The 27335-nt window shown below is 42.2% G+C and overlaps 3 protein-coding genes across 3 annotated transcripts; 1 reads left to right on the top strand and 2 right to left on the bottom strand.

Annotated features, from left to right (window-relative positions):
* Positions 1 to 3061: 3061 nt before the first annotated feature.
* Positions 3062 to 4543, bottom strand: LOC137821830 (uncharacterized). The gene has a single exon (XM_068626599.1). It carries the CDS (start codon positions 4541 to 4543, stop codon positions 3062 to 3064), a length of 1482 nt encoding a protein of 493 aa, XP_068482700.1.
* A 12037-nt stretch (positions 4544 to 16580) lies between these two features.
* Positions 16581 to 19035, top strand: LOC137821803 (small ribosomal subunit protein uS9m-like). The gene is made up of 4 exons (XM_068626563.1): positions 16581 to 16598; positions 17312 to 17771; positions 18622 to 18702; positions 18876 to 19035. The coding sequence occupies exons 1-4, from the start codon at positions 16581 to 16583 to the stop codon at positions 18965 to 18967; spliced, it is 651 nt and encodes a 216-aa protein (XP_068482664.1). The 3' UTR covers positions 18968 to 19035.
* A 4477-nt stretch (positions 19036 to 23512) lies between these two features.
* Positions 23513 to 25525, bottom strand: LOC137821761 (uncharacterized). The gene has a single exon (XM_068626511.1). The coding sequence runs from the start codon at positions 25523 to 25525 to the stop codon at positions 23513 to 23515; it is 2013 nt and encodes a 670-aa protein (XP_068482612.1).
* Between the last annotated feature and the right edge of the window lie 1810 nt (positions 25526 to 27335).

Genomic DNA, 27335 nt, shown 5'->3' with positions numbered 1-27335 from the left:
AGATTCCGGAGCTTTGAAGATAGAGAGATAGAAAAGCGGAATCGCCGAGATAACCGACTTGATAAGGCAAATTCTCCCTGCCATGGACAGAAATCTACCTTTCCAGACATTGAGTCTAGCTTTGAGCTTGGTTAGCACCGGTTCCCAGAACTTCACCTTCCTTGGATTCCCCCCCACTTCTAATCCAAGATATTTAAACGGGACTCCCATCTGGGCGCAACTCAGGGTTTTTGCATAGCTTAACAGGGCAAAGTTGTCCACATTCACACCTGCAATCTTTGACTTATGAAAATTAATCTTTAAGCCTGATGCTAGTTCAAACCCCCTTAGGATCGCCTTCACGGCAACAACATTGCTGTACGACGCTTCACAGAGAAAGAGGGTGTCGTCTGCAAATTGCAAGAAGCTAATCTCCTCCTCTCCTCTGCCGAACTTAACACCCGATAGCAGGTTGGCCTTGTTCGCTTGCCTAACTAGCCCAGCTAGGCCTTCCGCTACCACAATGAAAAGGAACGGGGCTAGCGGATCACCTTGCCTTAACCCTCTAGATGGTTTGAATTCCTCCGTAGGGCTCCCGTTAACTAAAACGGATACTGAGGCCGATTCCATGCAACCTCGTATCCACGTCACCCACTTACAGTGGAAACCCATTTTGTAGAGCATATCGTACATAAACTCCCACCGCACCGAGTCATATGCTTTTTCAAAGTCCACCTTCAAGCATAGACCACTCCTCTCACGCCTTCGGAGGTCCTCAACCACCTCATTGGCCATGAGTACACTGTCTAAGATCCCTCTCCCCTTTAAGAAAGCAGATTGACTTTCATCAATAACGGCATTCAACACTTTCTTTATTCTTTCAGCCAACACCTTTGCTATAACTTTGTATAGAGCCCCCACTAAAGAGATAGGTCGATACTGCTCCAGCGAACAGGGGTCCTTCACCTTTGGAACCAGAGCTATGAAAGAAGCATTACAGCCCTTAGGAATAGACCCTGTATCATGGAACACAGCCAAGGCCTTAACAAACTCGTCTTTTAGGAACTCCCAGCTTTCCCTGATAAAGTTAAAGTTGAACCCGTCGGGTCCAGGACTCTTTGAACCTTCACAATGCCACACCGCTTCCTTGACTTCATCTTCCTTAAAACCCGATATAAGAAACAGGTTGTCTTCTGGGGAAATTGTTTTGAACTCCACTTCATCAAGCCGAACCCCGAAATCCCTTGTTGCTTTAAACCTGTTCTCAAACAACTTCTTAGCCTCTGCTCGAACCGTAGCAGGCTCCTCACACCACTGCCCCCCAACCTCAACACCTTTGACTTCGTTTCTAAGCCTTCTCCATCTCAAAGAGGAGTGAAAGAATTTTGTACACGAGTCTCCGTACTTGAACCAACAAGCTCTTGCTTTTTGGCTAATGAGGGAGTCTATCTTTCTGTCAACCTCCCCTAGCTGGTTCAGTAAATCCAGTCTCACCATCCTCCCCCTGACCGCCGAACCTCCATCCTTATCTTGGTTGTCAAAGGCCTCGATTTCGCGCAGGATACCATTCTTAATGGTGTTAAGATTGCCGAACACTTCTTTATTCCAGATTTTCAAATCCCCTTTGAGCAGCTTCAACTTGACCTTAATGTTCAAGATGGCATTCCTTTGGGCTGGATAAGATTGCCACTTTCCCTTCACCAACCCATTGAAACCTCTATCCATATGCCAGGCATCGATGTTTCGAAAGGGCTTGGGTCCCCAGTCCTTATCCAAGGTCTTCACCACCAAAGCACAGTGATCAGACACTTCCCTCTGTTGGACATATTGTTTGCAGTTTGGCCATAAGCTCAACCACTCCTCGGTGACAAGAATTCTATCAAGCCTGCTCATAGCCGACCCATTTGCTCTAAACCATGTGTAAGTTTTCCCTACTATAGGGAGATCCAGAAGCATATTAGATTCAATAAAACAATTGAAACCATTTATCTCACTCGTTTGGCCACTTGCAGCTGCACCCTGACTACTTACTCCTTTCCTTTCCCGTCTGCTTCTTACAGCATTAAAATCACCACAGAGACACCAAACCAACTCCTGTGACGCCCCTTTAATACCAGTAATCTCCTCCCAGAGAATCTTCTTTTCTCTTAGACTACAAGCTGAATAGATATTAACAATAACACACTTATGTGAAGACCGTATGTGTTGGCCAAAGACAACTATGAATCCCTTCCCCATCACATGACTCTCATAGCAGAACATATCTTTGTGCCACATGGACAGCAAGCTTCCACCACCATTTTCACCTTCAAAGTGAATCCACCCGATTCTGTTGTCCCCCCACAGAGCAAAACATCTAGCATCAGTGAGCCCCTTCAATTTCGTTTCTTGAATGCAAACAAACTCTGCTCCTTCTCTTGAAATCAAATTTTTCAGATATCTGCTTTTTGTTCCACCCCCCAGACCTCGAATGTTCAAGCTAACTATCAACATAGGAAACCTTTTGTTACCCCCTCTTCTAGCTTCTGTGAAAACTCTACATCTCTCGCTTCCATACTCTGATATTCCTTCACAACCTCTTCTTCTATCCTACGGCATACAATTCCCATCTGTTTACCCATCTCCCACAACTTTAGTGGTTCCACCGTTACGTCCAGGTCCCGGAACCTTGAGTTGCAAATTGTGTCCCCATCAGAGATAGTTGCAGAAAAAGATCCAGCTTTTGAGGCAGAGTCCCTTACCTGAGAGGGCCATACTCTTATTGACCTCCGTGGAAGGGTGCTTGGTTCCGCCATTTCCCCCAGCCCCTTCGTTCGCAGACTCCCCCTAGGAGAAAGGTTCCTAATTCCGCTTCCCCCTTTGGTGACCTCATTGCCACGAATTTCCAATACTTCCCTTGGCTCCAGCTCCCGAACGACCGAAGCTCCCTCAAGGATATTCTGTTTTGTTCGGCCGAACGACCGAACGACCGACACACCCGTCGTCCTTACTCAGGGACTCTCTGACTCCCCCTTTGCTGACCTCATGGCCACGTATTTCCATGACTTCCTTTGGCTCCAGCTCCCGAACGACCGAAGCTCCCTCATGGATATGCTGATTTGTTCGGCCGAACGACCGAACGACCGACACTCCCTTCGTCCTTACTCAGGAGCTCTCCGTCTCCTACTTCCAATCGGTTTACTTCGTGGCCCAAGAACACAGAGGCTTCGTGCTGAGTGCAACTCAACTCCTCATCCACAACTAACTTGGCCACGTCAGCCCGAGGGTTGGTGCTATTGTGCAGAGCTGTGGGCCCAAGGCTACAGGTTTCCAGGATCGCCGTTTCGTCAGAGGCTATCAGGTGTACTGTTTCCACATTAGTGAAACTCTTGGCACTGACCCTCTGACTGACTAGACCCTTAGAGGGTGCTTCCCCACAAACCAAACCTTTTGTCGTTTTCTGTAAACCCTCACCGTCACCTACTACCTCCCTTCCGATTAGGGTTTCTTGTCCGTTAACTTCACCACCGGTCACCACCCCCCTTGGCCACTGCCTAAACCGACCCTGAGCTTTTCCTTCCTCTTCACAACTATTCACAGAGACAGAATCCTCTACATAGGTTTCCGACGAGGAAATGCTATCCAAGGATCCAACATCATCACTAATGCACCTGCATGAACCTCCATTCCCGCATGTGACTTCTTCTTCTATAAGGATGCTATAGAGGTTATTATTGATCTTCATGTCTGCCGCCTTCCGTACGCTCTGGCTCTTTGGCAACCTAACTTGGAGAGAAGCATACTCCAGGTTCTCCCAAAGGAGAGTGGCTCTGCCAATAGACGCTAATGTTGCCTTATCCCCCACCACTTTGGAGAAGCACTCCTTGTTCCAGAGAGAAAGGGGTAGTCCATAGCACCTTACCCAGACGACTTTATGGGTCGCAGTGCACTTCTCCGACCATGGTTCAATGCTTTCGAAGACACTCTCGAACCACTCCTTATTAAGCTTGATAAGAGCCTGCATGCTCTCCCCTTCCCTTGGCATCATCAGAACAAGATTATCACCTAACGAACGCAGATAAACCATACTCAACCCACCTTTCAGGAACACTTCGCGTAACTGTTCAAGGTCTATTTCTGCACGCAGCTGACCAACAACGCTTGCCTCCATCCACGGTAGGATCTGCTTTTTGGCTGAGAACGATGGTCCCTTCCACGCCTGACGAGGGCCTCCCCTTACTGCATCAGCATAGGACTCTTCCCCTTTCTTTTTCACCCATATCTCCTTCATCCTCTCCCTCCGTACTTCCGCCTGGCCTTCCCCTCCCCTCCTCCTTGACTCAGGATGAGACACCATCGGTGGAGACTTGTAGACCCTAGACTCGGGTACGTGTCTCCTGTACCTCGGGATATTGACATGGAGCTTCACATTGCCAATGAATATTTGGTCAAGCTCCTTCTCTAATCTTGCCGCATTTCCCACTTCGAAGAATCGAACAAAACCGAAACGTCTCCCCCACTTATTCAGCCTTCCAGCAATGAAAACTTCTTTCACTCTAGCCCATTTCTGGAAGATCTTGTGCATGTCCAGTTCACCATACCCGTTCGGAAAGTTGGAGAAGAAGAACGTTGTGGCGTCGCCTGTGCTATACGTAGATTTACCAGTCTTACCTTCTGCGCCATGACCTCCTTTACCGTCGTTACCACCATGGGTAGGACGGGTTTATTATAATTCGGATAACTGTCGTTATATAATTCCGACCGAGTAAATCGGTTAATTAATAATTGGTTTTCTGACCAAGGTTGGTGAATAACGTTTAAGTTATAATTCGGATTTTTTTTTTTTGATCAGCAACGAATAAATAGAATAAAATGAAACACTTTAGGGGTGTTCCAACCCTTATACAAAGACCTCCTAATTAAGCATTTAGCAGTTAAAACAAAGTTAAGCGGCTCCCCACTTAACTCAAAAACTTAAAGCTAGGGTACATCATCGCGTCTATATGATAACCTGGGGTAACATTTTCCTTAAGCAGTAACATAGCCATAAACTGGTAGAAGACGAAGTTGGGTACTGGGCGAGGCCGAACGACCGAGTGGTCGAAACCTACGGAAAGATGGCCGAACGACCGAGATGACAAGGCCCTCGGGGACATGGCCGAACGACAGGAATGACGAGACCTTCTAGGACTTGGGCGAACGACCGAGAGGTTAAGACCTTCCCGAAGTTATAATTCGGATAACTGTAGTTATATATTTCCGACCGAATGAACGGTTAATTAATAATTGGATTTCTGACCAAGGTTGGTGAATAACGTTTAAGTTATAATTCGGATAACTGAAGTTATATAATTCCGACCGAATGAACGGTTAATTAATAATTGGATTTCTGACCAAGGTTGGTGAATAACGTTTAAGTTATAATTCGGATAACTGTAGTTATATAATTCCGACCGAATGAACGGTTAATTAATAATTGGATTTCTGACCAAGGTTGGTGAATAACGTTTATTATAATTCGGATAACTGTCGTTATATAATTCCGACCGAGTAAATCGGTTAATTAATAATTGGTTTTCTGACCAAGGTTGGTGAATAACGTTTAAGTTATAATTCGGATAACTGTAGTTATATATTTCCGACCGAATGAACGGTTAATTAATAATTGGATTTCTGACCAAGGTTGGTGAATAACGTTTGTTCTTACAAGGGCCTAGAAACACACTTCTTTCGGCTTCCACAGATCGACCCTTCGGTCAGCTTTTCCGAACTCCCTTCTCGGTATGATCTTTCGGTTCTTAGTCTCGGCTTCCTCTCACGGACGGGTGTGTATACCTGAAAGGTGCTCCGATGCCAAAGTTAGATTTAGTTTAATAAGAGTCAATTTTCACTTACCTCACCTCTCAGGATGACCCTGTATTTATACTACTCTTTTATTGGGCCCAGAAGTTATTTGGACGTTTTCTCTTTGTATCAGGCCTTTACTACATACACCCGCATATTTGGACCTAATTGGGCATAGGCTTTTGCCTTCGGTCGGTCCATTGTATTCGGTCGCTTAATAATAATTTCCATTCTATTCTATTTCTTTCATAGCTTTCGGTCGGCATCTTTCAAAGCTTTCGGTCGGCATCTTTCAAATCTTTCGGTCGGCATCTTTCAAAGCTTTCGGTCGGCCCAATATATATTACTTTCGGTCGGCCCAGTACACTAAGCCCCCCAGGCATAAGGAGGTGTAGACGACGAAATGTCTTTTAAAAGAGAGAATGCTACCTTTGTATTTTTGGGGGGAAAAGCAAATTTGAAAGAAAAAGCAAATTTTGAAGGACTCCTTGGTTTTGCGCGCTTTTTGCTGATGGGACTGCGCGACAGGACAAGCATGCTGTTTTAACCATTGGATGTAAGTAAATCTGATGGTCACTATGCCTTGACTCTTCAGATTTCACCACTCTTCCACCACTATAAATCTTCACTGTTATTGGCTTTAGGTCAAAGTTCCTCCCTGCATTATATAGTAAAGCTGAAGCACAGATTCGTGGAAGGTATAATGTCTTCATCAAGTTCTGTTTCCGTTTCTTCTGAGGGTACGGAATTTTCGAGCACGAGTAATGAATCTACTGGGAGAGTGATTGAAACCAATAAGAATGCCGACCCTGCGGTGTCACCAGAAACGGTTTCGGGTCTAAACTCGTCAAGCAAGGATGGCGTAGATGTTGAGGCCGAGAGAAGAGAAGAAATAGCCGAACAAAAATTAAGCCTTCGGCGAGGGTATGAATGGGTTAATCCGAAAGTTCGGGAATATTTCTCTCGGTACCAAGTTAGCTCAACCCTTCGTAACTTCCTTTCTAAAATTTATGTGTATTCTCCTGATGCCACTGAGGAAATTATTTCGTTTCGGCGAACTTGTGCCATTGATAATGTTTGCCATGGTCGTGAAAGCGACGAACACGAATTTTTTTATTTTTATGAGTGTCTTTTTACTGATCTTCATGTTCGGTTTCCGTTAAGTGAATTTCAGATGGGTGTTTTGCGTTTTCTTAATATTGCTCCTACCCAACTTCATCCCAACGGTTGGGCTTATATGCAGGCTTTCAGTATTTTGTGTAAATTTTTTTTTTTTTGATCAGCAACAAATTAATATAATAAAAGAAACACTTTAGGGGTGTTCCAACCCTTATACATAGACCTCCTAATTAAGCATTTAACAGTTATAACAAAGTTAAGCGGCTCACCACTTAACTCAAAAACTTAAAGCTAGATAGAACTCAGTCCCAAGACCTGAGACTGCATACCACCAGCATAACACGAATCCTAGTGATGATTTAAAGAAACCCAAGCACACCACCAGTATCTAATCCTGCTGATAAATATTCCTTGACACAGTCAAGATTAGCCTTTTAACCAACTTTTTTGAAAAAGAGATGCCAGCTTACTCTGCTAAGTCCTGAACATCTATCTTTCCACTCTCAATTACAACAAATGCCTCAAGCAGAATTTCAGAGGTTGTAACTCTGACAAGAGGGATTATTGTACTATTAAGGTTAAGAGAAAAAAACAGTGGAGACTCCTTCAACAGCAAGCACCTCTGTGGTGACCAGCAGCTCCCTGGTTCTGTTGACCAGCACGCACCCTCTTTAGCTGCAGTTGTATTCAAAATCAATCTTTCCACATATCTGCAAACTCATCAGGCTCCAGAGGATTAGACATCTCATGCATCTTCCTCCTTGTCTATGCTTTGACCTTCTTCGCAGACTTTCCAGCCTTCTTCTTTTTCTCCAAAGCTCGAACCTCAAACACATCAAGGCCTCCCTTTGGTAATTTATCTACTTCATTATGATGAGTAGAAATCTTTTAGGTGATTTCCCGTTAGCTTCAACTCCTCCATAGTATGCACCGCACTAACTAGAAATTTTACAGATGGGCCACTGGGGCATTTGGCCATCCAGAGATAAAGATGTTTTTGCTTCCTGCACTCAAACAAAAGACACGAGGAGCAACTTTTGAGCTCAACAAGCTCGTTCAGGGTGGCGCCTTAGATTCCTTTGATTCAACCTTGTTATCCTTCTTGCAATACGGCAAAAGTAGTGACACCAAGTTCAACATCAAATGCCGGTACCTGCATGAAAAACACACTGTTAATCAGCATCAAATACCCCTTCTCCTAGCACTCCTGGACGGTTAGCTCCTCCTTGCCAACTGTTGGGACACTCTCCGTTCCCCCTTTGTATTTTCTGACAGGCCTCATGGCTGCTCTTGTTGTTACCTCCTCTGCATTTAACTCTGTTCCTGCAGCCTCAAAATCCTCTCCTCAAGATCACCTTCCAGCAACCATCACTTAAAGCTTCTGATACAGATAAGCTTTCCCTACTATAGGGAGATCCAGAAGCATATTAGAATCGATAAAACAATTGAAACCAATTATCTCACTCGTTTGACCACTTGCAGTTGCACCCCGACTGCTAGCACCTTTCCTTTCCCGTCTGCTTCTTACAGCATTGAAATCACCACAGAGACACCAAACCAACTCCTGTGACGCCCCTTTAATACCAGTTATCTCCTCCCAGAGAATCTTCTTTTCTCTTAGACTACAGGCTGAGTAAATATTAACAATTACACACTTACGTGAAGACCGTAGGTGTTGGCCAAAGATAACTATGAATCCCTTCCCCATCACATGACTCTCAAATTCCGAGTCCGAAAACCTTTTTATATTACTATAGCTCTCGGCCCGGGAAGAAGCCTAGCTGGTTGTCCCTGATTAGTAAGAGAAAAGTGTGTTTGCTGTCTCCATTTACTTCTTCGTATAAAAATTTCAAAGGAAGTTTCTTTAAAATTCTAATTGAGGAAACCGGGAGAAAGTACTTTTTTGATGGTGATATTCCAAAATTTCCTTTGTACTGGACCCGTGCTCCTGTGAGATTTAACTCGCGTTCTTACCATTCGATGAATACCGAAGAGAAGCATAGTATTGCGGTTCTAAGTCACTTCTCCCATAAGATTCCAACTCGTGCTCTGCTTCGGCTATATGTTTCTCGCAAACCCCAAAAGGATTTCAAGGGTATGTGATTCTTTCGGATTTTCTCTGAGTAATGATAGAATTTTAACTTTGCTAAATCTGTTGGTGATGTCCAGGTTTAATGGCGGCCGTGAGACCGAAGGATCGCGCTTATTTTTCTAAGTTGTTTAATCAGGCTGGAAGTTCAACTCCTCGTGTTGAGAATGAAACTCCTGGAACAGAAAATGAAGTTGAGCCTGTCCCTCACCTAGAGGCTGAAGTAGCAGTGGACGCCGGGATAGGACCTTCTAAGAAGAATAGGAAACGTGACAAGAGTAGTAGAAGGTCACACTCCGCTAAGAAACATCGTCACGATTCCGGGAGCTCTTCTCAATCACTTTTTGAAAGAATATTCACTTCGTCCACACGTTTTGCAGACTTTGTTGACTGCAGTCTTGATTCCTCTGCTAGTGATATGTTCAAAGTGGTTTCTGTTCCTTCGTTAGCCGATTCTATGTTTGAATTGACCGGCCGTGCTTTCTTGATCAGTGAAGCGATAAAGGAGAAAACAAAGGGCCTCGTTACCTCTGCCGAATTTGAGAAATTAAAAAGGGAAGCAGCCGAATCAAATGAGAAAATCAAATTACTGAAGGCTCAAATTGGTGAACTTTCTTCAGTTAAAAGCCGACAAGAAACTGAGAAAGAAAAGTTGAAGGATGAAAACGTAAAGCTCTCGGCCCAAACTCTGGCGCTTAACACGGAGAATCAAGGATTGAAGGGGGACATTGCTAAACTTACGGCTGCGAAGAAAATTGATACTGAAAGCCTTGCTCAATTGGAAGCAGAAGTGAACAAGTTGAAGTGGAGAGTTGGTGAAGCTGAGAGTTTTGTCATTCAACAACACCAATTAGGTTTTCAGAAAGCTCTCCAACAGGCCGAATACTTTTACAAGATCCCTTTAGATGCCGGCAACTTTGATGTCGGCAAAGACTTTTACAAGGGCGAATTAATGCCGGTGGGTGATATTCCTTATGACGGCATCTTTCAAAGCTTTCGGTCGGCCCAATATATATTACTTTCGGTCGGCCCAGTACAACGTTTAAGTTATAATTCGGATAACTGTAGTTATATAATTCGGACCGAATGAACGGTTAATTAATAATTGGATTTCTGACCAAGGTTGGTGAATAACGTTTAAGTTATAATTCGGATAAAACTACCGAGCGAGGAAAGAGTGCACTGAGTTTATTCATCAACTGTAATAGAATTTGAGATGCGTGGCATTCCACGGTATAGATTTTCCTGACAAATATTCTAAGTAATAAGCTCCTCCTGTTGCTGTTTCGGATATGCGGAACGGTCCTTCCCAGTTGCTTGAAAACTTTCCTCCGTCCTTCCGAGCGTTGCTGCGCATGCGCCAAACTAGATCTCCTTTCTGATAGTTTCGTGGGTTCACTTTCGAGTTGTACCTTCGTGCTGCTCGTATCTTGCATGCTTCTTCCCTTATCTTGCATTTGTCCCTTAATTCATTGATGAGGTCGAGGCCGACTAGTAGACTTTCCTTGTTTAAGTCTAGGTCTAATGTCTGTCGGCGTAGTGAAGGCTCACCGATTTCGACCGGAACATGGCTTCTGTGCCGTACGTCAGGTTGTAAGGTGTTTCTTGAGTCGTTGACTGGGGAGTACAGCGATAATAGTCTATTCTCATTTCTCGCAATATTAAAGTATTTCTTAAGTAACTCCCTGTACATATTGGGATATAAGTAATAAAAACAATTCTGATTTTATTAATTATACAACTCTCTCTCTCTCTCTAAACCCTAAACCCTAAAGTATTTCTAAAGATGCAACTTGTGAAGGTATTCTTTCTAGCCTAATTAATCTTCTGTACTGTCTAGGCCGAAAGGTCAACTGAAAGTCTCGACCGACTGAAAGGTTGTGACGCCGAAAGGTCAACTGAAAGTCGCGACCGACCGTAAGGTTGTGCGGCCGAAAGGTCAACCGAAAGTCTGGACCGACCGAAAGATTGTGCGTAAAATTAAATTAGTGATTATAGCAAAGCCCATAAGATGGGTCCAGATATACAGGTGTGTGTTTTCAAAATGTTAGGTGCAAAAAGAAAAGACCTAAGTAACTCTTAAGCCCAATAAGAGAGCCTTATAAATAGAGGTTCAACTCAAAAGGTAGGGGGAAATTCAATTGATCTGATAAGCAAAAAACTATATCTGACTTTGGCATCGGAGCGCCTTGCAGGTACACACACCCACCTGTGAGGAGAAGAAGCCGAGAGCCCAACCCGAGAAGAAGCCGAGATCACCTAGCTGAAGGAGAAGCCGAGAGCACCTAGCTGAAGGAGAAGCCGAGAGCACTTAGCCGAAGGAAAAGTCGAGAGCCCAACCCGAGAAGAGAAGCCGAGATCATCTACCTTGAGGAGAAGTCTAGAGCACCCAATGTGAGAAGAGACCGAGAGAATCCAGCCCAAAGTTCAGAAGATTTGTATAAGAGTTAATCTTGTCAACCTAATTTTAGTGTTCTTGGTCCTTGTTGTAAGAACATTTTGGCGCCCACCGTGGGGCCGAGAAGTAGCTGAAAAAGGTTGAAGACAAGATGAATCAAATGAGAAGAACAAGGTGGAGAGCAATCTGGGGAGCAGAGAGATAATCAAAATTCCATATCAATGGCTATGCTTTTTGAAGCCATTATAGAAACCCCACTGCCCGAAAATTGGAAGAATTTTACCATGGAGAAATATGATGGAGGTACAGATCCTGATTAACACATTGCAGTATACATGTTCCTGCTAGGGAGATGGGACCTAGAGAACTGTTGAAGTCTTCTTCTCCTTCCTTCGGTCGGGCAGCTGGCTGGGTGGTGAACTGGGATTCTTCTCGTCCACTCGGCACTCGGCACTCGGCACTCGGGTGAACACCGGATGGGGGGGTACCTGCGAAGGCACTCCGACGCTCAAGTCAGTAAAGCGGGCAATCGGCTCTCAGAGTGATAAATGTCAGCTCTCAGAGTGAAAAATGACATACCTTACTCCTGGAAATGAGTGCTATTTATACTATTCTAGTGGGCCTACCTTGTTGGGCCTGTTTATCGAGGTGGGTATCGCTTAGGGTTGCATTACCTAATTCTTGATGATGGATTAGCTTCACTGATCTCGGTTTGAGCGTTAATTGAAATGGGGTTCGGCCGTCGGCCAACTCTCCGAAGGTCTCGACCTTTCGGTCGTTCGTCCACGTCTTCGAAAGTCTCGACATCTCTGTCGTTCGGCGAAGTCCCCGAAGGTCTTGACTTTTCGGTCGTTCGTCCAAGTCCTCGAAGGTCTCGACATCTCTGTCGTTCGGCCAAGTTCCGAGGGTCTCGACATCTCTGTCGTTCGGCCAACTCTCCGAAAGTCTCGACCTATCGGTCGTTCGGGCTCGCCCAGTACAGGTACAATACACAACGTAGATAAGTTTGTATACGTGGAATGATGCCATTTTGTGCCGAGTATTCCCAACAACTTTGAAGGGAGGGGCTTTGAGTTGGTTTACTCGGTTGCCACCGTTATCCATTGATTGTTTCAACACTTTAGTAAAAAAGTTTGGAGTTCATTTTGCTACAAGCCGACCACATCATCTGACATCAATTGCCTTAGTGAATATAAGGCAAGAAAAGGGAGAATCCCTAAGAACATTTATGGAGCGCTTTGGAAAGGTAGCACTAAGTATCCGCAATCTCAGTCCGAAAGTCACAATGCATCATATGATTACAGGACTGAAACCGAGACCATTTGCCGACAGTCTTCGCCAAAAACCGGCAACCAATCTTGACGAGTTAAGACAACGTGCATCAAAGTTTATGCAGATGGAAGAGTTGAGATAATTTCGAGGGCAGATGCAAATGATAAGAAGATAAGTGAAAAGGCAGGAGGACATTCATTTAGAAAAGGAAGAGAATAATTTTGTAGCCGAAAGTTTCAACAGTATACACCGTTGAGTAGTAATGGAGCAAGAATCGATCAATGCTTGGCTGACCTCTCGGCCGCCCGACTGCCCGCTTGCTCGATTAACATCGAAAGTGCCGGCCGAACGCTCACCAAACTTGCTTGATTAACATCGCAAGTGTTGGCCCAACGATTGCCCGCTTGCTCGATTAACAATCCAAGTGCCGGCCGAACGCTCACCAAACTTGCTTGATTAACATCGCAAGTGTTGGCCGAACGATTGCCCGCTTGCTCGATTAACATCGCAAGTGTTGGCCCAACGATTGCCCGCTTGCTCGATTAACATCGCAAGTGCCGGCCGAACGCTCACCAAACTTGCTTGATTAACATCGCAAGTGTAGGCCGAACGAATGCCCGCTTGCTCGATTAACATCGCAAGTGCCGGCCGAACGCTCACCAAACTTGCTTTAGAAAACATCGCAAGTGTTGGCCGAACGATTCCCCGCTCGCTCGATTAACATCTCAAGTGCCGGCCGAACGCTCACCAAATTTGCTTGATTAACAGCGCAAGTCTTGGCCGAACGATTTCCCGCTTGCTCGATTAACATCGCAAGTGCCGGCCGAACGCTCACCAAACTTGCTTGATTAACATCGCAAGTATCCCGAACGATTGCCCGCTTGCTCGATTATCATCGCAAGTACCGGCCGATCGTCACCTACACTTGCTCGATTATCATCGCAAGTTCTGGCCGAACGCCCGCTTGCTCGATTAAACATCGCAAGTGCCGGCCGACCCATCACCAAATTTGCTCGATTAACATCGCAAGTGCCGGCCGACCGCCCACTAAACTTGCTCGATTATCATCGCAAGTAATGGCCGGCCGCTCACTACGCTCACTCGATTATTATCGCAAGTTACGGCCGGCCGCTAACAACGCTCACTCGATTATCATCGCAAGTAATGGCCGGCCGCTAACAACGCTCACTCGATTATCATCGCAAGTAATGGCCGGCCGCGCTCACTCGATTATCATCGCAAGTGATGGCCGGCCGCTAACTACGCTCACTCGATTATCATCCCAAGTAATGGCCGGCCGTTAACTACACTCACTCGATTATCATCGCAGGTAATGGCCGGCCGCTCACCACCAAAGAAGGAAAGAACTTCAGGAAGAGCATATCAGAGTAAACATTGGCAATACCACAAGAATCATGGTCGTCATACAAGAAGAATGTAGCTTTGAAAGATAGAATTGAAGAATTGATTCAAGTTGGGCAGTTGAGACGCTTTGATAGAGATGGAGGGATAAGGAGCAGACAAAGTCCAAGGCAGTTAAACACTCATCATTGTATGTAAAACCTTTCGGTCAAGGATGATTTTACATGTATACAGAAAGTCTTATTCAAGATTGAAACACTTAATGAGGAAGTTATTCATATGAAGAGTCAAATTGTTATATCCATCAATGCTTCGCATACTTCAAACCTCTCGGTCCTGGATGCTTTCACTTCAACTGAAATCCCTCCCGAGAGTGTATCTCGTTCTTCAAACCTCTCGGTCCTGGATGTTTTCACTCCAGGTGAAATCCCTCCCGAGAGTGTATCTCGATCTTCAAACCTCTCGGTCCAGGATGTTTTCACTCCAGGTGAAATCCCTCCCGAGTGTGTATCTCGTACTTCAAGCCTCTCGGATCAAGATGCTTTCACTCCAGGTGAAATCCCTCTCACGAGTGTGTTTCAAAAAACCGAAAGGTTCCAATAGAAATCCGAGAGCTCTTATCAAAAAACCGAAAGGTTCTAATACAAAACCGAGAGGTTCTAATACAAAACCGAGAGGTTTTATAACAAAACCGAAAGGTTCCAATAGAAATCCGAGAGCTCTTATCAAAAAACCGAAAGGTTCTAAGACAAAAACCGAGAGGTATCATTTTTTGCATTGCAGAAAACAAAAACCGAGAGGTTTTATAACAAAACCGAAAGGTTTTATAACAAAACCGAAAGGTTTTATAAAAAACCGAAAGGTTCTAATACAAAAACCGAGAGGTCTCATTTTTTGCATGGCAGAAAACAAAATCCGAGAGGTTTTATAACAAAACTGAAAGGTTCCAATACAAAACCGAAAGGTTTTATAACAAAACTGAAAGGTTCCAATACCAAACCGAAAGGTTTTATAAAAAACCGAAAGGTTCTAAAACAAAAACCGAGAGGTCTCCTTTTTTGCATGGCAGAAAACAAAAACCGAGAGGTTTTATAAGAAAACCGAAAGGTTCCAATAGAAATCCGAGAGCTCTTATCAAAAAACCGAAAGGTTCCATTACAAAACCGAGAGGTCTCATTTTTTGCAGGACATAAAACAAAAACCGAGAGGTCTCATACGGAATTTCACTGATGGGCATCAGTTCGTCATTATAAAAATCTTTGCCCATGTCGAAATTTCCAGCATCCAATGGAATCTTGTAAAAATACTCGGCTTGCTGAAGAGGTTTTTGTAAAACATAACCCTCAGCTCGAGTAACCCTTGAATTCAACAGGTTTATCACAGATTCTAAACGAGGATTATTATCAACTTCAGCGAAGTTTCCTTTCAACCGTTGAATCTCATTGTCAAGGGATAACTTATGAGTTGTTAACTCAGTAACCTCATCCTTCAAAGACTCTTTCTCGGCTTCATAACAATCCTTAGCCTTAGACAACTTTTCAACTTGGGAAGTTAAGGATCTGATATTCTCATTTGATTCAGTTGCTTCCTTATTCAATTTTTCAAGTTCAAAAGAAGAAACATCCTTAGTCTCTTCTCTTATTGCTTTGCCAATTAGTAAAGTCCGACTAGCACAAAATCCGAAAGTTATAGGTCGAAAAGTTGGCCGAAAGGAAATCCGAAAGGTAAACGCCTTCAAACAATTGATTATCAATTTTCACCAAGTTATAGGCCGAAAGGAAATCCGAAAGGTAAACACGACTTCTATTGTGATCATTTTTCAAATAAGTTATAGGCCGAAAGGTCGACCGAAAGGAAAAAGGTAAACACATCTTCAAACAATGAAAAAATTATGTTATTCAAGACTCTTGCTGGATTCAACCAACTCTTTATTCAGCTTCAACATCTATAGCTTCTTCACTTGAACTCATCACTACTAGCTTTATTCTTCACAACTGAAATGATGGCAAATGAAACAATTGAATGAATATCCTCATTCATCTCAATTACTTTCCTGATAGCCTCGTTACTCATGTCCAAAAATTCGGTAAATTCATCAGAAATAGAAACAGAGCTTGAAGAAGACATTATACCTTTTGAGAGTATTCGGTTCAATCTTTCTGAATCAATAAAAACAAAAAACCCTTCCAAACGAAGCGTTACGATATCACAATTATAACTCGTCATGTTAATCAACATAATCAAGAAAAGTACACGAAACAAGGCAATACTTTGATACGGAATGTATTAAATACAAAATTTGTCCTTTTCATTAGGCATAACGTCTTTTTCAAATCCTCATGCCTGGGGGGCTAGTGTACTGTCTAGGCCGAAAGGTCAACTGAAAGTCTCGACCGACCGAAAGGTCCCCAGGCCGAAAGGTCAACTGAAAGTCGCGACCGATCGTAAGGTTGTGCGGCCGAAAGGTCAACCGAAAGTCTGGACCGACCGAAAGGTTGTGCGTAAAATTAAATTAGTGATTATAGCAAAGCCCATAAGATGGGCCCAGATATACAGGTGTGTGTTTTCAAAATGTTAGGTGCAAAAAGAAAAGACCTAAGTAACTCTTAAGCCCAATAAGAGAGCCTTATAAATAGAGGTTCAACTCAAAAGGTAAGGGGAATTGAATTGATCTGATAAGTAAAAAACTATATCTGACTTTGGCATCGGAGCGCCTTGCAGGTACACACACCCACCTGTGAGGAGAAGAAGCCGAGAGCCCAACCCGAGAAGAAGCCGAGAGCACCTAGCTGAAGGAGAAGCCGAGAGCACCTAGATGAAGGAGAAGCCGAGAGCTCTTAGCCGAAGGAGAAGCCGAGAGTACTTAGCCGAAAGAGAAGCCGAGACCATCTACCTTGAGGAGAAGTCCAGAACACCCAATGTGAAAAGAGACCGAGAGAGTCCAGCCCAAAGTTCGGAAGATTTGTATAAGAGTTAATGTTGTCAAAGGTTAGGCTTTAACACCACATTAAAATTTTAGGTTTAAGGTTTATAATAGTTATCCTAAATGATGCTGTTTTGTGATTGAATGAGAATGTATTAGTTTTGTGATTGAGTGAGAATGTATTAGTTTTGTGATTGAATGAGAATGTATTAGTTTTGTGATTGAGTGAGAATGTATTAGTTTTGTGATTGAGTGAGAATGTATCAGTTTTGTGATTGAATGAAAATGTATTGTACCTTGTACCGATAGCTGTTTTTGTTTACTCAGTGTTTAGTCCTCTATTTAGGTAACTGATGTTATTGCAGGCCCAAAACGTGCATTTGGTGATTTGATTGCTGCTTCTGGAATCACGGATGAAATGCTTGACAGTTTGATTGCGTTGAAAGACTTCGAGGGAGTTGATGGGTTGCCCCCTCTTAGTGTAATTGAAGACATGAGGTATGAGAGGAATACTAGAAAATCCAGTAGAGGTGAAATGGAGAGGCTGAAGCAGGAGGAAGCTGCAAAGGCTAGAGTGAAACAAGTTGATGACAAAGGTCGTGCTTATGGAACAGGAAGAAGAAAATGCAGTGTTGCCCGTGTCTGGGTTCAGCCTGGTAATGGTAAATTTATAGTCAATGATAAAGAGTTTGATGTCTATTTTCCTATGCTTGATCATCGCGCTACTCTCCTTCGACCTTTCTCTGAGACAAAGACATTGGGGCTCTGGGATGTGTATTGTACCGTGAAAGGAGGTGGTGTTTCAGGTGAGGTTCATTACTTTTTAGTTAGTTTCTATATTTGGTCATTGGCATTGGCTTCTTCCATTGTATAATGATCTTACATCTTTTAACTAAAGCATGTATAGTTTTAGTTAGCAGAAGCTTCTTATATGATGATCTTACATCTTTTAACTAAAGCATGTATAGTTTTAGTTAGCAAAAGCTTCTTATATGATGATCTTACATCTTTTAACTAAAGCATGTATAGTTTCAGTTAGCAAAAACTTCTTATAGTTTGTGGAGCATCATCTCTGTCACGTCTGCCTCCAAACTTTGATCTATGTAGCCAACTTCACCTACTGAGAAAACTTAATTGTTGAGTTGAAACATTGGCTGAACTATTCTAGTAATATGGAAATTTCCCTTTGTCATAGAAATCACGAGCTTTCTTTAATGTATACTTGACCAGGCAAGAAAAATATCTGTGTTGATTGAAGAAAATAAAAATGAAATAATAGTGAACTGAATTATAAGTATATGCTGCGTTACTACACCCTTCACTAATATTAAAAGCAGACAACTATCTCATATTGTTATATTTTCTCTTGCTTTTGTGTCTTCATATTTTCTGGTTTTATTTAGGGCAAAATGCATTCTGCTAGAATTTTGGCCTTGAGCTAACCCCAGCAAGAACATTTAAGTTTGACAAATAAATGCTTGATCTTGGATTTATCATCCATAGACACTTCTATTCAACTTCCTCTGTGAAATCCTACACTGAGAAAACTCTGCACAATGGAAGTTTGACAGAACCACCCACTGGTTAACTTGTCAAAGTTCATTTGTTTAGCTATTGTTCACATCAGTGTCAATGAAATGTGTTTCTTGAAAACAGGGCAAGTCGGAGCTATACGATTGGGGATCAGCAAGGCTCTGCAGAACTGGGAACCAGAATTGCGGCCTTCACTGAGAAATGGTATAACATTTTTTGCCTTTTTTCTCTGTTGATTTACTTTGTTACAGTTTTGTTTTCCTACCATATTACAAAACTCTTGATTAGTCTTTTAGTTGTGTTGTGGCTGGGTTTTATGTTATGCTGCACTACTACGATGATTAAACTAAGCAAGTATTTTCTTGAATCTTGAACAGCTGGTTTCCTGACAAGGGACTCACGAGTGGTAGAAAGGAAAAAACCAGGAAAGGCAAAAGCAAGAAAAAGTTTCCAATGGGTCAAGCGTTGATACTCAGAGTACCTTTCTCTGGATGGCCATTTTTTGTCTGGAATATTAGTGTTCTTACAATTTAGGACCAAGAGACTTGAGCTGGGTTAAAGAGTCTGATGTCTTCGATCTGGGCTTAGAGCTAAGTTTCTGCTCCCGGCTAGTGCTTTAAGTTGATGTTCTCGGCGGGTTCTCCAAGCTGATGCTCTCGGCGGATTCTCCAACTGATGCTCTCGGGTGGTGGGGGGGTACCTGCATGTGCTCCGATGCCAAAGTCAGAGAGGGTTTTGAATTAGTGCATAAAATTACTCGTACCTTTTTATTGCGCTGACCTTGTATTTATAGGGTTCCATTAATGGGCTTTTCCCTTTACCTTTGGGCTTTCTTTTTACACCCTTTTTATTATTTGTGCACCACCTTTGGTAAGTTTTTGTCCAGATAGGCTTTTATTTTCATATAGTATATATTTTGGTATTGTTCGTCTTCTTTGCTTTCGGTCTAAACCTCTCGGTCTAAACCTCTCGGCCTAAACCTCTCGGTCTAAACCTCTCGGTCCCGAAAATATCTCATCGGAACCTCTATCCGAAACTATTTTCAGCGCCTCAACAAAGTATGCAACGTTTGTTCAGACCTCTTTTACTGAGCCATCGTACAACACGTTACAAAATATGGATGCCGGTTCGTTGGCAGATTCCTTCATCGAATTGTCGAGCAGAGGTTTGCTGATTGGTAAAATGATGAAAGAGAAGAGTGGGCGTTGCGTATCATTGACAGAATTCGAGACGTTAAAGGCTGATCTTGCCGAGTATAAGGAAAAAGCAGGTTCTTTGTCCTTGCAATTAGAAGAGATGAAAAAGCAGAAGGATGAGGAAGAAGTATTGAAAAATGGTCTTGAGAAAGAAAATGCCGAGTTGAAAAAGGAAAACGCAAAGTTTGTTCAAGAGAGTGCTCGGCTTTTGGAAGGCAATCAGAATTTGACCGAGAAGGTATCAACATTGTTGTCTGCGAGTGAGCTTGACAAAAGCACAATCAAACGTATGGATGAAGAAATAAGCCAACTGAAGACTAATGTCTTGGAAGCTGAAACCTTTATCTTTGAACAACATAAACTGGGCTTTGAGAAAGCTCTTCAACAGGCAAAATACTTTTATCAAGTACCACTGGATGAAGGCAAATTTGATGTGGAAAAGGATTTTTACAAAGGGGAGTTAGTGCCGGCTAACGAGATCCCAGACACTGATGCTGAAGATGTGAACATTGAGAGTTAAATGGGCGTGGGTTTATCTGCCGAAAGTAGATTTTTTTTGAACTATGAATCCATGTATGGATATTTTTTGATATGGCAATCCACACCGAAAGTAGATTTGTTTTGCTGAATGTAATGTCTTTTGAGAACCTTAATACATATAGTTGGTTGGATTATTGATCGTTTGCCACGTAATTGTCACGATTGGATGCTAATTTGCCATGGCGGGGGTCTTTTCGTGCATCAGTTCGCATTCTCCACACCAAATCCCCTTTTTTGAAGTTCCTGAATTTGACTTTCGCATTGAACCTTTTCGTTGCTCTTCTTTTTACTGCTGCCTCTTTTATTTTTGCCCGCTCTCTAAGTTCTTCAATGAGATCTAGGTCGGTTCTTAAACATTCATTGTTTATGTTCCAGTCCTCTATTTGGCTTCGTAATGTTGGTTCGGTTACTTCTATAGGCAGCATTGCATCCATCCCATAGGTGAGGTTGAAGGGTGTTTCGCCAGTTGATGTTTGTGGTGTACACCGATATGCCCATAATATTTATGGTAATTTTTCTGCCCACAAACCCTTGGCGTCTCCTAACCTCTTTTTCAATTGTCCTAAGATGACTTTGTTAGCGGCCTCTGCCTGTCCATTTGTCTGTGGGTGTTCAACGGAGGTGCGGGTTGACTTGATTCCCAAATCTGCATAAAATTCCATAAGTTTTTTATCAATGAATTGCCGGCCATTATCGGTTATTATGGTGTGTGGGATTCCGAATCGACAGATTATATTTTTCCAAATGAAGGTTTGGACTTGTTGAGCTGTTATCGTAGTCAATGCTTCCGCTTCTATCCACTTGGTAAAATAATCTATAGCGACTATCATGAATTTGGTTTGTCCGCGGCCAAGTGGAAATGGGCCGAGGATATCAATACCCCATTTTGCAAATGGCCATGGAGACAAAATTCCTTGTAACTCCTGTGCCGGTATATGATTTAAACTTCCAAACTCTTGACATTTCCTGCATGTTTTAACATAAATCTCACAGTCTTCTCGGAGTGTTGGCCAATAATATCCGGCTCTGCATACTTTGGTTGCCATTGTCCGAGCTCCACAATGTAACCCACATACTCCTTCATGAAGCTCTTTGACCACATATTGGGCCTGCTCCTTGGAGAGACATTTTAACAAAGGTGTTGAATGGCCACGTTTGTAAAGCTGATCTCCAATCAATACAAAACTAGCCAATTTCTTGGACATTTTCGTATCTAATTGAATACCTTGTTCTTGATTCTTTATGGCTTCGGTATATGTCTCTATCCACTCGTCCTTAGCTGTGGTAATATTGGAACATTGCTCTACACCGACTGATGGGTGACTAAGAGTTTGTTATATGACGGAGTTGTGTTGGAGTGGCCGCTGTTGACTTGCCAGTTTGGATAAGGAGTCGGCTTTCATGTTTAGCTCTCTCGGAATGTAATTTATTTCAGCTTGACTGAAGCATTGCATGATATTTAATACCTTATGATAATATTGCATCAATAAGGGGTCTTTTACCTGATAGTCTCCTCGTACTTGTCCCACGGAAAGCTGGGAATCACTTTTACAAATGATATTTTCAACTCCCATGTCCCTTGCCAGTAGAAGTCCGGCAATAAGAGCTTCGTATTCGGCTTGGTTGTTAGAGGTCCTGAACTCGAACCGTAATGCCATCTCAATTTGGAAGTTGTCTGGTCCTTCAAGGACTATTCCTGCCCCGCTTCCTTTTTTGCTTGACGCACCGTCTACATACAACATCCATCGCTCCTGCTGCACTGTTGTCGGCATATGGATGATGAAATCCGCAAGGGATTGGGCTTTGATTGGTCCTCTTGGTTCATACCGAATCCCATATTCTGAAAGTTCCATGGACCATGTGACCATTCGGCCGGCCAGCTCCGGTTTTCTTAAGATTTTTGATATCGGATAATCCGTCCTCACAATTATCTGATGATTCTGAAAGTATGGCCGAAGACGTCGTGCGGCGTATACCAGAGTCAAGGCAATTTTTTCTACCTTGGGATATCGGGTTTCAGCACTTTGGAGAGATCTACTCACAAAGTATATTGGTTTTTGATCTGGGATTTCTTGGATTAACGCCGCTCCTATAGCTTGATTGGAAGTTGCGAGGTATACTATAATGGGTTGGGTACAATCAGGCTTGACCAGGATTGGTGGTTGTGCCACCATACTTTTGATTTGAGAGAAGGCTTGCTCACAGTGGTCATTCCACTCGAAGGTTTCAGATTTCTTTAACAAATTTACTATCGGTTTGGTTTTTTCGGCCAGAACTGGTAAGAACCTTGACAATGAATTTAGTTTCCCCACTAATCTTTGGACCTCTTTTAAATTTTTTGGTTTTCCCATTTGCATAATTGCTTCACATTTGTCAGGATTGGCTTCAATTCCTCTATTGGTTAGCATAAAACCCAGAAATTTTCCACCTTTGACGCCGAACACGCATTTTTCTGGGTTAAGGCGCAGATTGTACTCTCTTATGCGTGAAAACACCTCTTCAAGATTTTCTAAATGTTTGTCCACTTCGCTTGATTTCACAACCATGTCGTCCACATATATTTCAATGATTCTTCCGATTTGATTTGTGAACACCTTATCCATCAGTCTTTGATACGTTGCCCCGGCATTTTTCAAACCGAAAGGCATGACTTTGTAACAATAATTCGCTGTATCTGTGGTAAAAGCTGTTTTTGACACGTCTGGGCCATACATTTGTATTTGGTTATACCCTGAGTATGCATCGAGAAAACTCATCATCTCTTGTCCCGACGCTCCATCGACCAATCGGTCTATGTTGGGTAATGGATATGTATCTTTCGGACAAGCCTTATTGAGGTCCGTATAGTCTGTACACATTCTCCACTTTCCGTTCGATTTTTTAACGAGTACTACATTGGACAACCATGTTGTGTATTGAGCTTCCCGGATGAAACTAGCCTGCATTAGCTTCTCGGTCTCTGCTATTGCCGCTTGTCGTCTTTCCTCCCCTAACTTTCTTCGTTTCTGAGATACCGGTTTTGCTTCTCGGCATACCGACAATTTATGACAAATTATCCTCGGATCAATTCCAGGTATATCAGATGGCGTCCAGGCAAATAAGTCTTTGTTAGTACGTAGCAATGTGATGAGTTTGTGTAACAAGTCTTCGGGTAGGCTGCCACTTATATAAGTGCATTGCTTCTCGTCCTGTCCGAGTATTACAGCCGTAGTCTCTTCTTTTGGTTCTAGTCTTTCATCATTGATTCTCGGATCTAAATCGGCCATCGCCACCATTCTTTAGGTATCTGTGTGTTCTTTCAGGTTCATCTTCAAACCTATTGCATAGCATTCTCGGGCATCCCTTTGGTTAACATAAACAGTCGCAATCTCCCCCTTGTCGGTTGGGAATTTCATTGCTAAATGCGGGGTTGAGACTATTGCTCCCAACTCATTCAAAGAAGATCGTCCTAACAACACATTATAGGACGTGGAAGCATCTACCACCAAATATCTGATCTTGATCGTTTTGGTTTTAGTTCCTCTTCCAAAGGTAGTCATCAGGTCAATATACCCTTTCGTACTAACTCTTTCGCCTGAAAACCCGATAATTTGTTCTCGAAAAGGTACAATGTCTTCTTCTTTTAAATGTATTCTTTTGAAAGTATCCCAAAACAGAATATCCACTGAGCTCCCTTGATCGACCAAGGTTTTCATGATGGCGTATTCGGCTATTTCGACTGTTATCACCATGGGATCGTCATGGTCAGGATCAATGTCTTGAAAATCCTCGTCTGTAAAAAGCATTGGTGGCAAAGTTCTTTTTTTGAAAATGTGATTGATGGTCCTGATGCTTCTCCAATGTTGTTTTCTTGCTGATGATGACTCCTTTCCAGAGAAACCACCAGAAATAGTATTTATAAACCCCCTGACGGGTCTTCCCAAACTTCGTTCCCTGCTTCTTCTCATTGGTTGTGTGTTTTGGTAAACTCTGTTGTTTCGTTCTTCTGATCTCCCACTTCTTCTGCCATCTTTCTTATCTATTCTTTTTTCTCTTTCGACCCTCTCTACCCTTCTTTCTCCTGCTTCTATCCCTTGCACCCTTCTCCCCGGGCTCATCCTCAGTCTTACATTTCCGCCTTGAACAAAGCGCTTTAATTGCCCTGCTTGAACCAACTCCTCTATTCTGTCCTTTAATCCGATACATTCCTCTGTATGATGGCCATGATTTTTATGATACTCACAATGTTTGGCACGGTCGGCATTTTCCGGTGTTCGTGCTTTCCTAGGTGGTGGTATAAGTTCTGTGGACATGGCTTCTTGTAAGACCCTTGCTCTGTTCGTATTCAAGGGTGTGTATTGCTGGAATCTCCGGCTTCTGAATTCTTCCCTGGCTCTTCTAACCATGGGTCTACTATCTTTCTCTGTTTGTTTTCTTTCACTCCCATCGATCCTCACGCGATTCCGAAACTCTCTCAATTCTTCCATTTGCATGAACTTTGACGCTCGTTGTCTCAATTCGTCTAAGCTAGTTGCAGGTTTCTTGCACAAGCTGTCAGCAAACGGCCCCGGTTTTAATGCTGTTATCATATGGTGCATGGTGACTTCGGGGCTGAGATTTCGGATTCCTAGGGCAACTCTCCCGAAACGTTCCATGAACATCCTTAAGGACTCTCCATTCTCCTGCCTTATGTTTACCAAAGCAATTGATGTTAAATGGTGAGGGCGACTAGTTGCAAACTGAGCGCCAAACTTCTCTATCAGCGTATCAAAACAATCTATACTCAAAGGTGGGAGGCGTGTGAACCAGCTCAGCGCTGCCCCCTTCAGAGTCGTAGGAAAAACTCTGCACATGATAGCATCATTCCATGTGTACAAGCTAATTTGAGTGGTATATATTGCGATGTGTTCGTCGGGATCGGCGCTCCCATCATATTTGTCAATGGTCAAATTCTTCCAATTGTCGGGCAACGGAGTATCAACTATAACATCATAAAACAGATGTTTTCTGGAAGATGTTCCTGCCGAGACCCCAGAGTTCTCAAGCCACTTTTTTTTGGTTTGGGAACTTTCGTTGCGGTAAAGCCTTTCGTTCACTGGTGTTCCTAGTTGAACGGTTCCGGAGGATGTATGCAAAACCGTGTCTTCATGTATCTTTCTTCTCATGCGTGCATTTTCGGCTCTCAAGATACTTAACTCTTCTTCGTTACTTTTCTTTAGGGCCTCGAATTCTTTTTGTAGTTGAACCAACATTGTCATTGGTATGTTAGCATTATCTTCACGATCTCCACTCTGTTCTCCCTCTTGGCTCATCTTGCCTTTAACCCTTTTCAATTGACCTCGGCCCCACGGTGGGCGCCAAAATGTTCTTACAATTTAGGACCAAGAGACTTGAGCTGGGTTAAAGAGTCTGATGTCTTCGATCTGGGCTTAGAGCTAAGTTTCTGCTCCCGGCTAGTGCTTTAAGTTGATGTTCTCGGCGGGTTCTCCAAGCTGATGCTCTCGGCGGATTCTCCAACTGATGCTCTCGGGTGGTGGGGGGTACCTGCATGTGCTCCGATGCCAAAGTCAGAGAGGGTTTTGAATTAGTGCATAAAATTACTCGTACCTTTTTATTGCGCTGACCTTGTATTTATAGGGTTCCATTAATGGGCTTTTCCCTTTACCTTTGGGCTTTCTTTTTACACCCTTTTTATTATTTGTGCACCCCCTTTGGTAAGTTTTTGTCCAGATAGGCTTTTATTTTCATATAGTATATATTTTGGTATTGTTCATCTTCTTTGCTTTCGGTCTAAACCTCTCGGTCTAAACCTCTCGGCCTAAACCTCTCGGCCTAAACCTCTCGGTGTAAACCTCTCGGTCTAAACCTCTCGGTCTAAACCTCTCGGTCTAAACCTCTCGGTCTTGACTCACCAGTACAATTAGCATTCTTCAATAACATGTTGAAATTCCTTTGTCTTGAACTGCATCACCAGTGATGTAAATCAACGTTTTTGAATTTCAATGACTCAACTGTAGAAAATTTTGTTGACGGATATGTTAGGATTCATTCACTCTTTGGAGAGAGCTTGTGATTGCTATTTTTTTCCCTTTATACTTCCTTTTTGTCCAATGAATGTTGTTGTAGTTATCGTAGGGGATTTGTGTTAAAAAGAATTTTCAAATTAACACCATAGAGTAACTATAACTTACTTTTTAAGTTCTTGTTTTAAATTACAATTTAAAAAATATAAAGTGGGTTATTTGAAATAAAGTCTATGAAACTAATAATTAAATGCTGAAGCAAAAAATGAAAAAACTGATCAAAATAATTTTTATTTATTTAATTTATCTTTAATTAATAATCTATTCTCAGATCTCAGTTTGAAAATCAATAACTAAAATAAAATTGAACCACATAATTTTTTATATTCAAAAGTCTAATTTATAAGTCTAATTATTTAGGAATTGTTTTAAGGATAACTATATTACGATTTGCGTTGTATTTATACACATCTAAACACTTACAATAAGTTTGTATTGAAATTTTATAATTTATTTGTGAATGAGAATAAGTTGAAAATATGAATAGATAAAAAATTATAAAAAAATTTAATAAGAGTTTTATCTATTTGACACATATTTATCATAAAATGTTTTAATAAATTTATGGTAACAAAAATTGATTGATACCAAACACAAAACACTGATTTTTTTTATGATTTTGTATGATTTAGAGTTTACATTAAATTAAAACTGAACTGCATCAAACCATATCTTATGTTTTTTTTTTTTGCATATTTAAGAAAATTACAGTCTAAAGATCTTTTTTGGACATGTCTAAAAATGTGTTTTGTTAACTTTTGACATTTTTAAATTCTGAAATAATTAAAATACAAAAATACAAAAAATTGTAATGAAATTAGAATGAAAAGTAAACCCGTAAAGAATTAAAAAAGAAAATATAACTTTCTTTAAGAATAAAAGATACTAAAAAATAATTTCCCAATAACGATTGAACTTTTACATTTTAAAGAAAACACCATTTTATTTTATTTATTGGATTAAATATGTTTTCAAGAACTTAAGAAAACTGTCTTCCTTTGATTTTTCTATTTATGGAAACATGGTAAGTGTGATTTTT

This window comes from Phaseolus vulgaris, chromosome 11 (assembly GCF_000499845.2).
Source record: "Phaseolus vulgaris cultivar G19833 chromosome 11, P. vulgaris v2.0, whole genome shotgun sequence".
NCBI classification, from domain to species: domain Eukaryota; kingdom Viridiplantae; phylum Streptophyta; class Magnoliopsida; order Fabales; family Fabaceae; genus Phaseolus; species Phaseolus vulgaris.
The sequence above is the reverse complement of the archived record's forward strand: the minus strand, read 5'-3'. Positions and strand labels throughout refer to the sequence as shown.

Excerpts from the sequence above, each read along its gene's own strand:
- LOC137821761 (XM_068626511.1), bottom strand. The coding sequence starts at position 25,525 with ATGAGCCAAGAGGGAGAACAGAGTGGAGATCGTGAAGATAATGCTAAC.
- LOC137821830 (XM_068626599.1), bottom strand. The coding sequence starts at position 4,543 with ATGCACAAGATCTTCCAGAAATGGGCTAGAGTGAAAGAAGTTTTCATT.
- LOC137821803 (XM_068626563.1), top strand. Across the intron at positions 17,772-18,621 it reads GAAAGGAGGTGGTGTTTCAG|GGCAAGTCGGAGCTATACGA; the intron begins GTGAGGTTCATT and ends TCTTGAAAACAG. Across the intron at positions 18,703-18,875 it reads GCGGCCTTCACTGAGAAATG|CTGGTTTCCTGACAAGGGAC; the intron begins GTATAACATTTT and ends AATCTTGAACAG.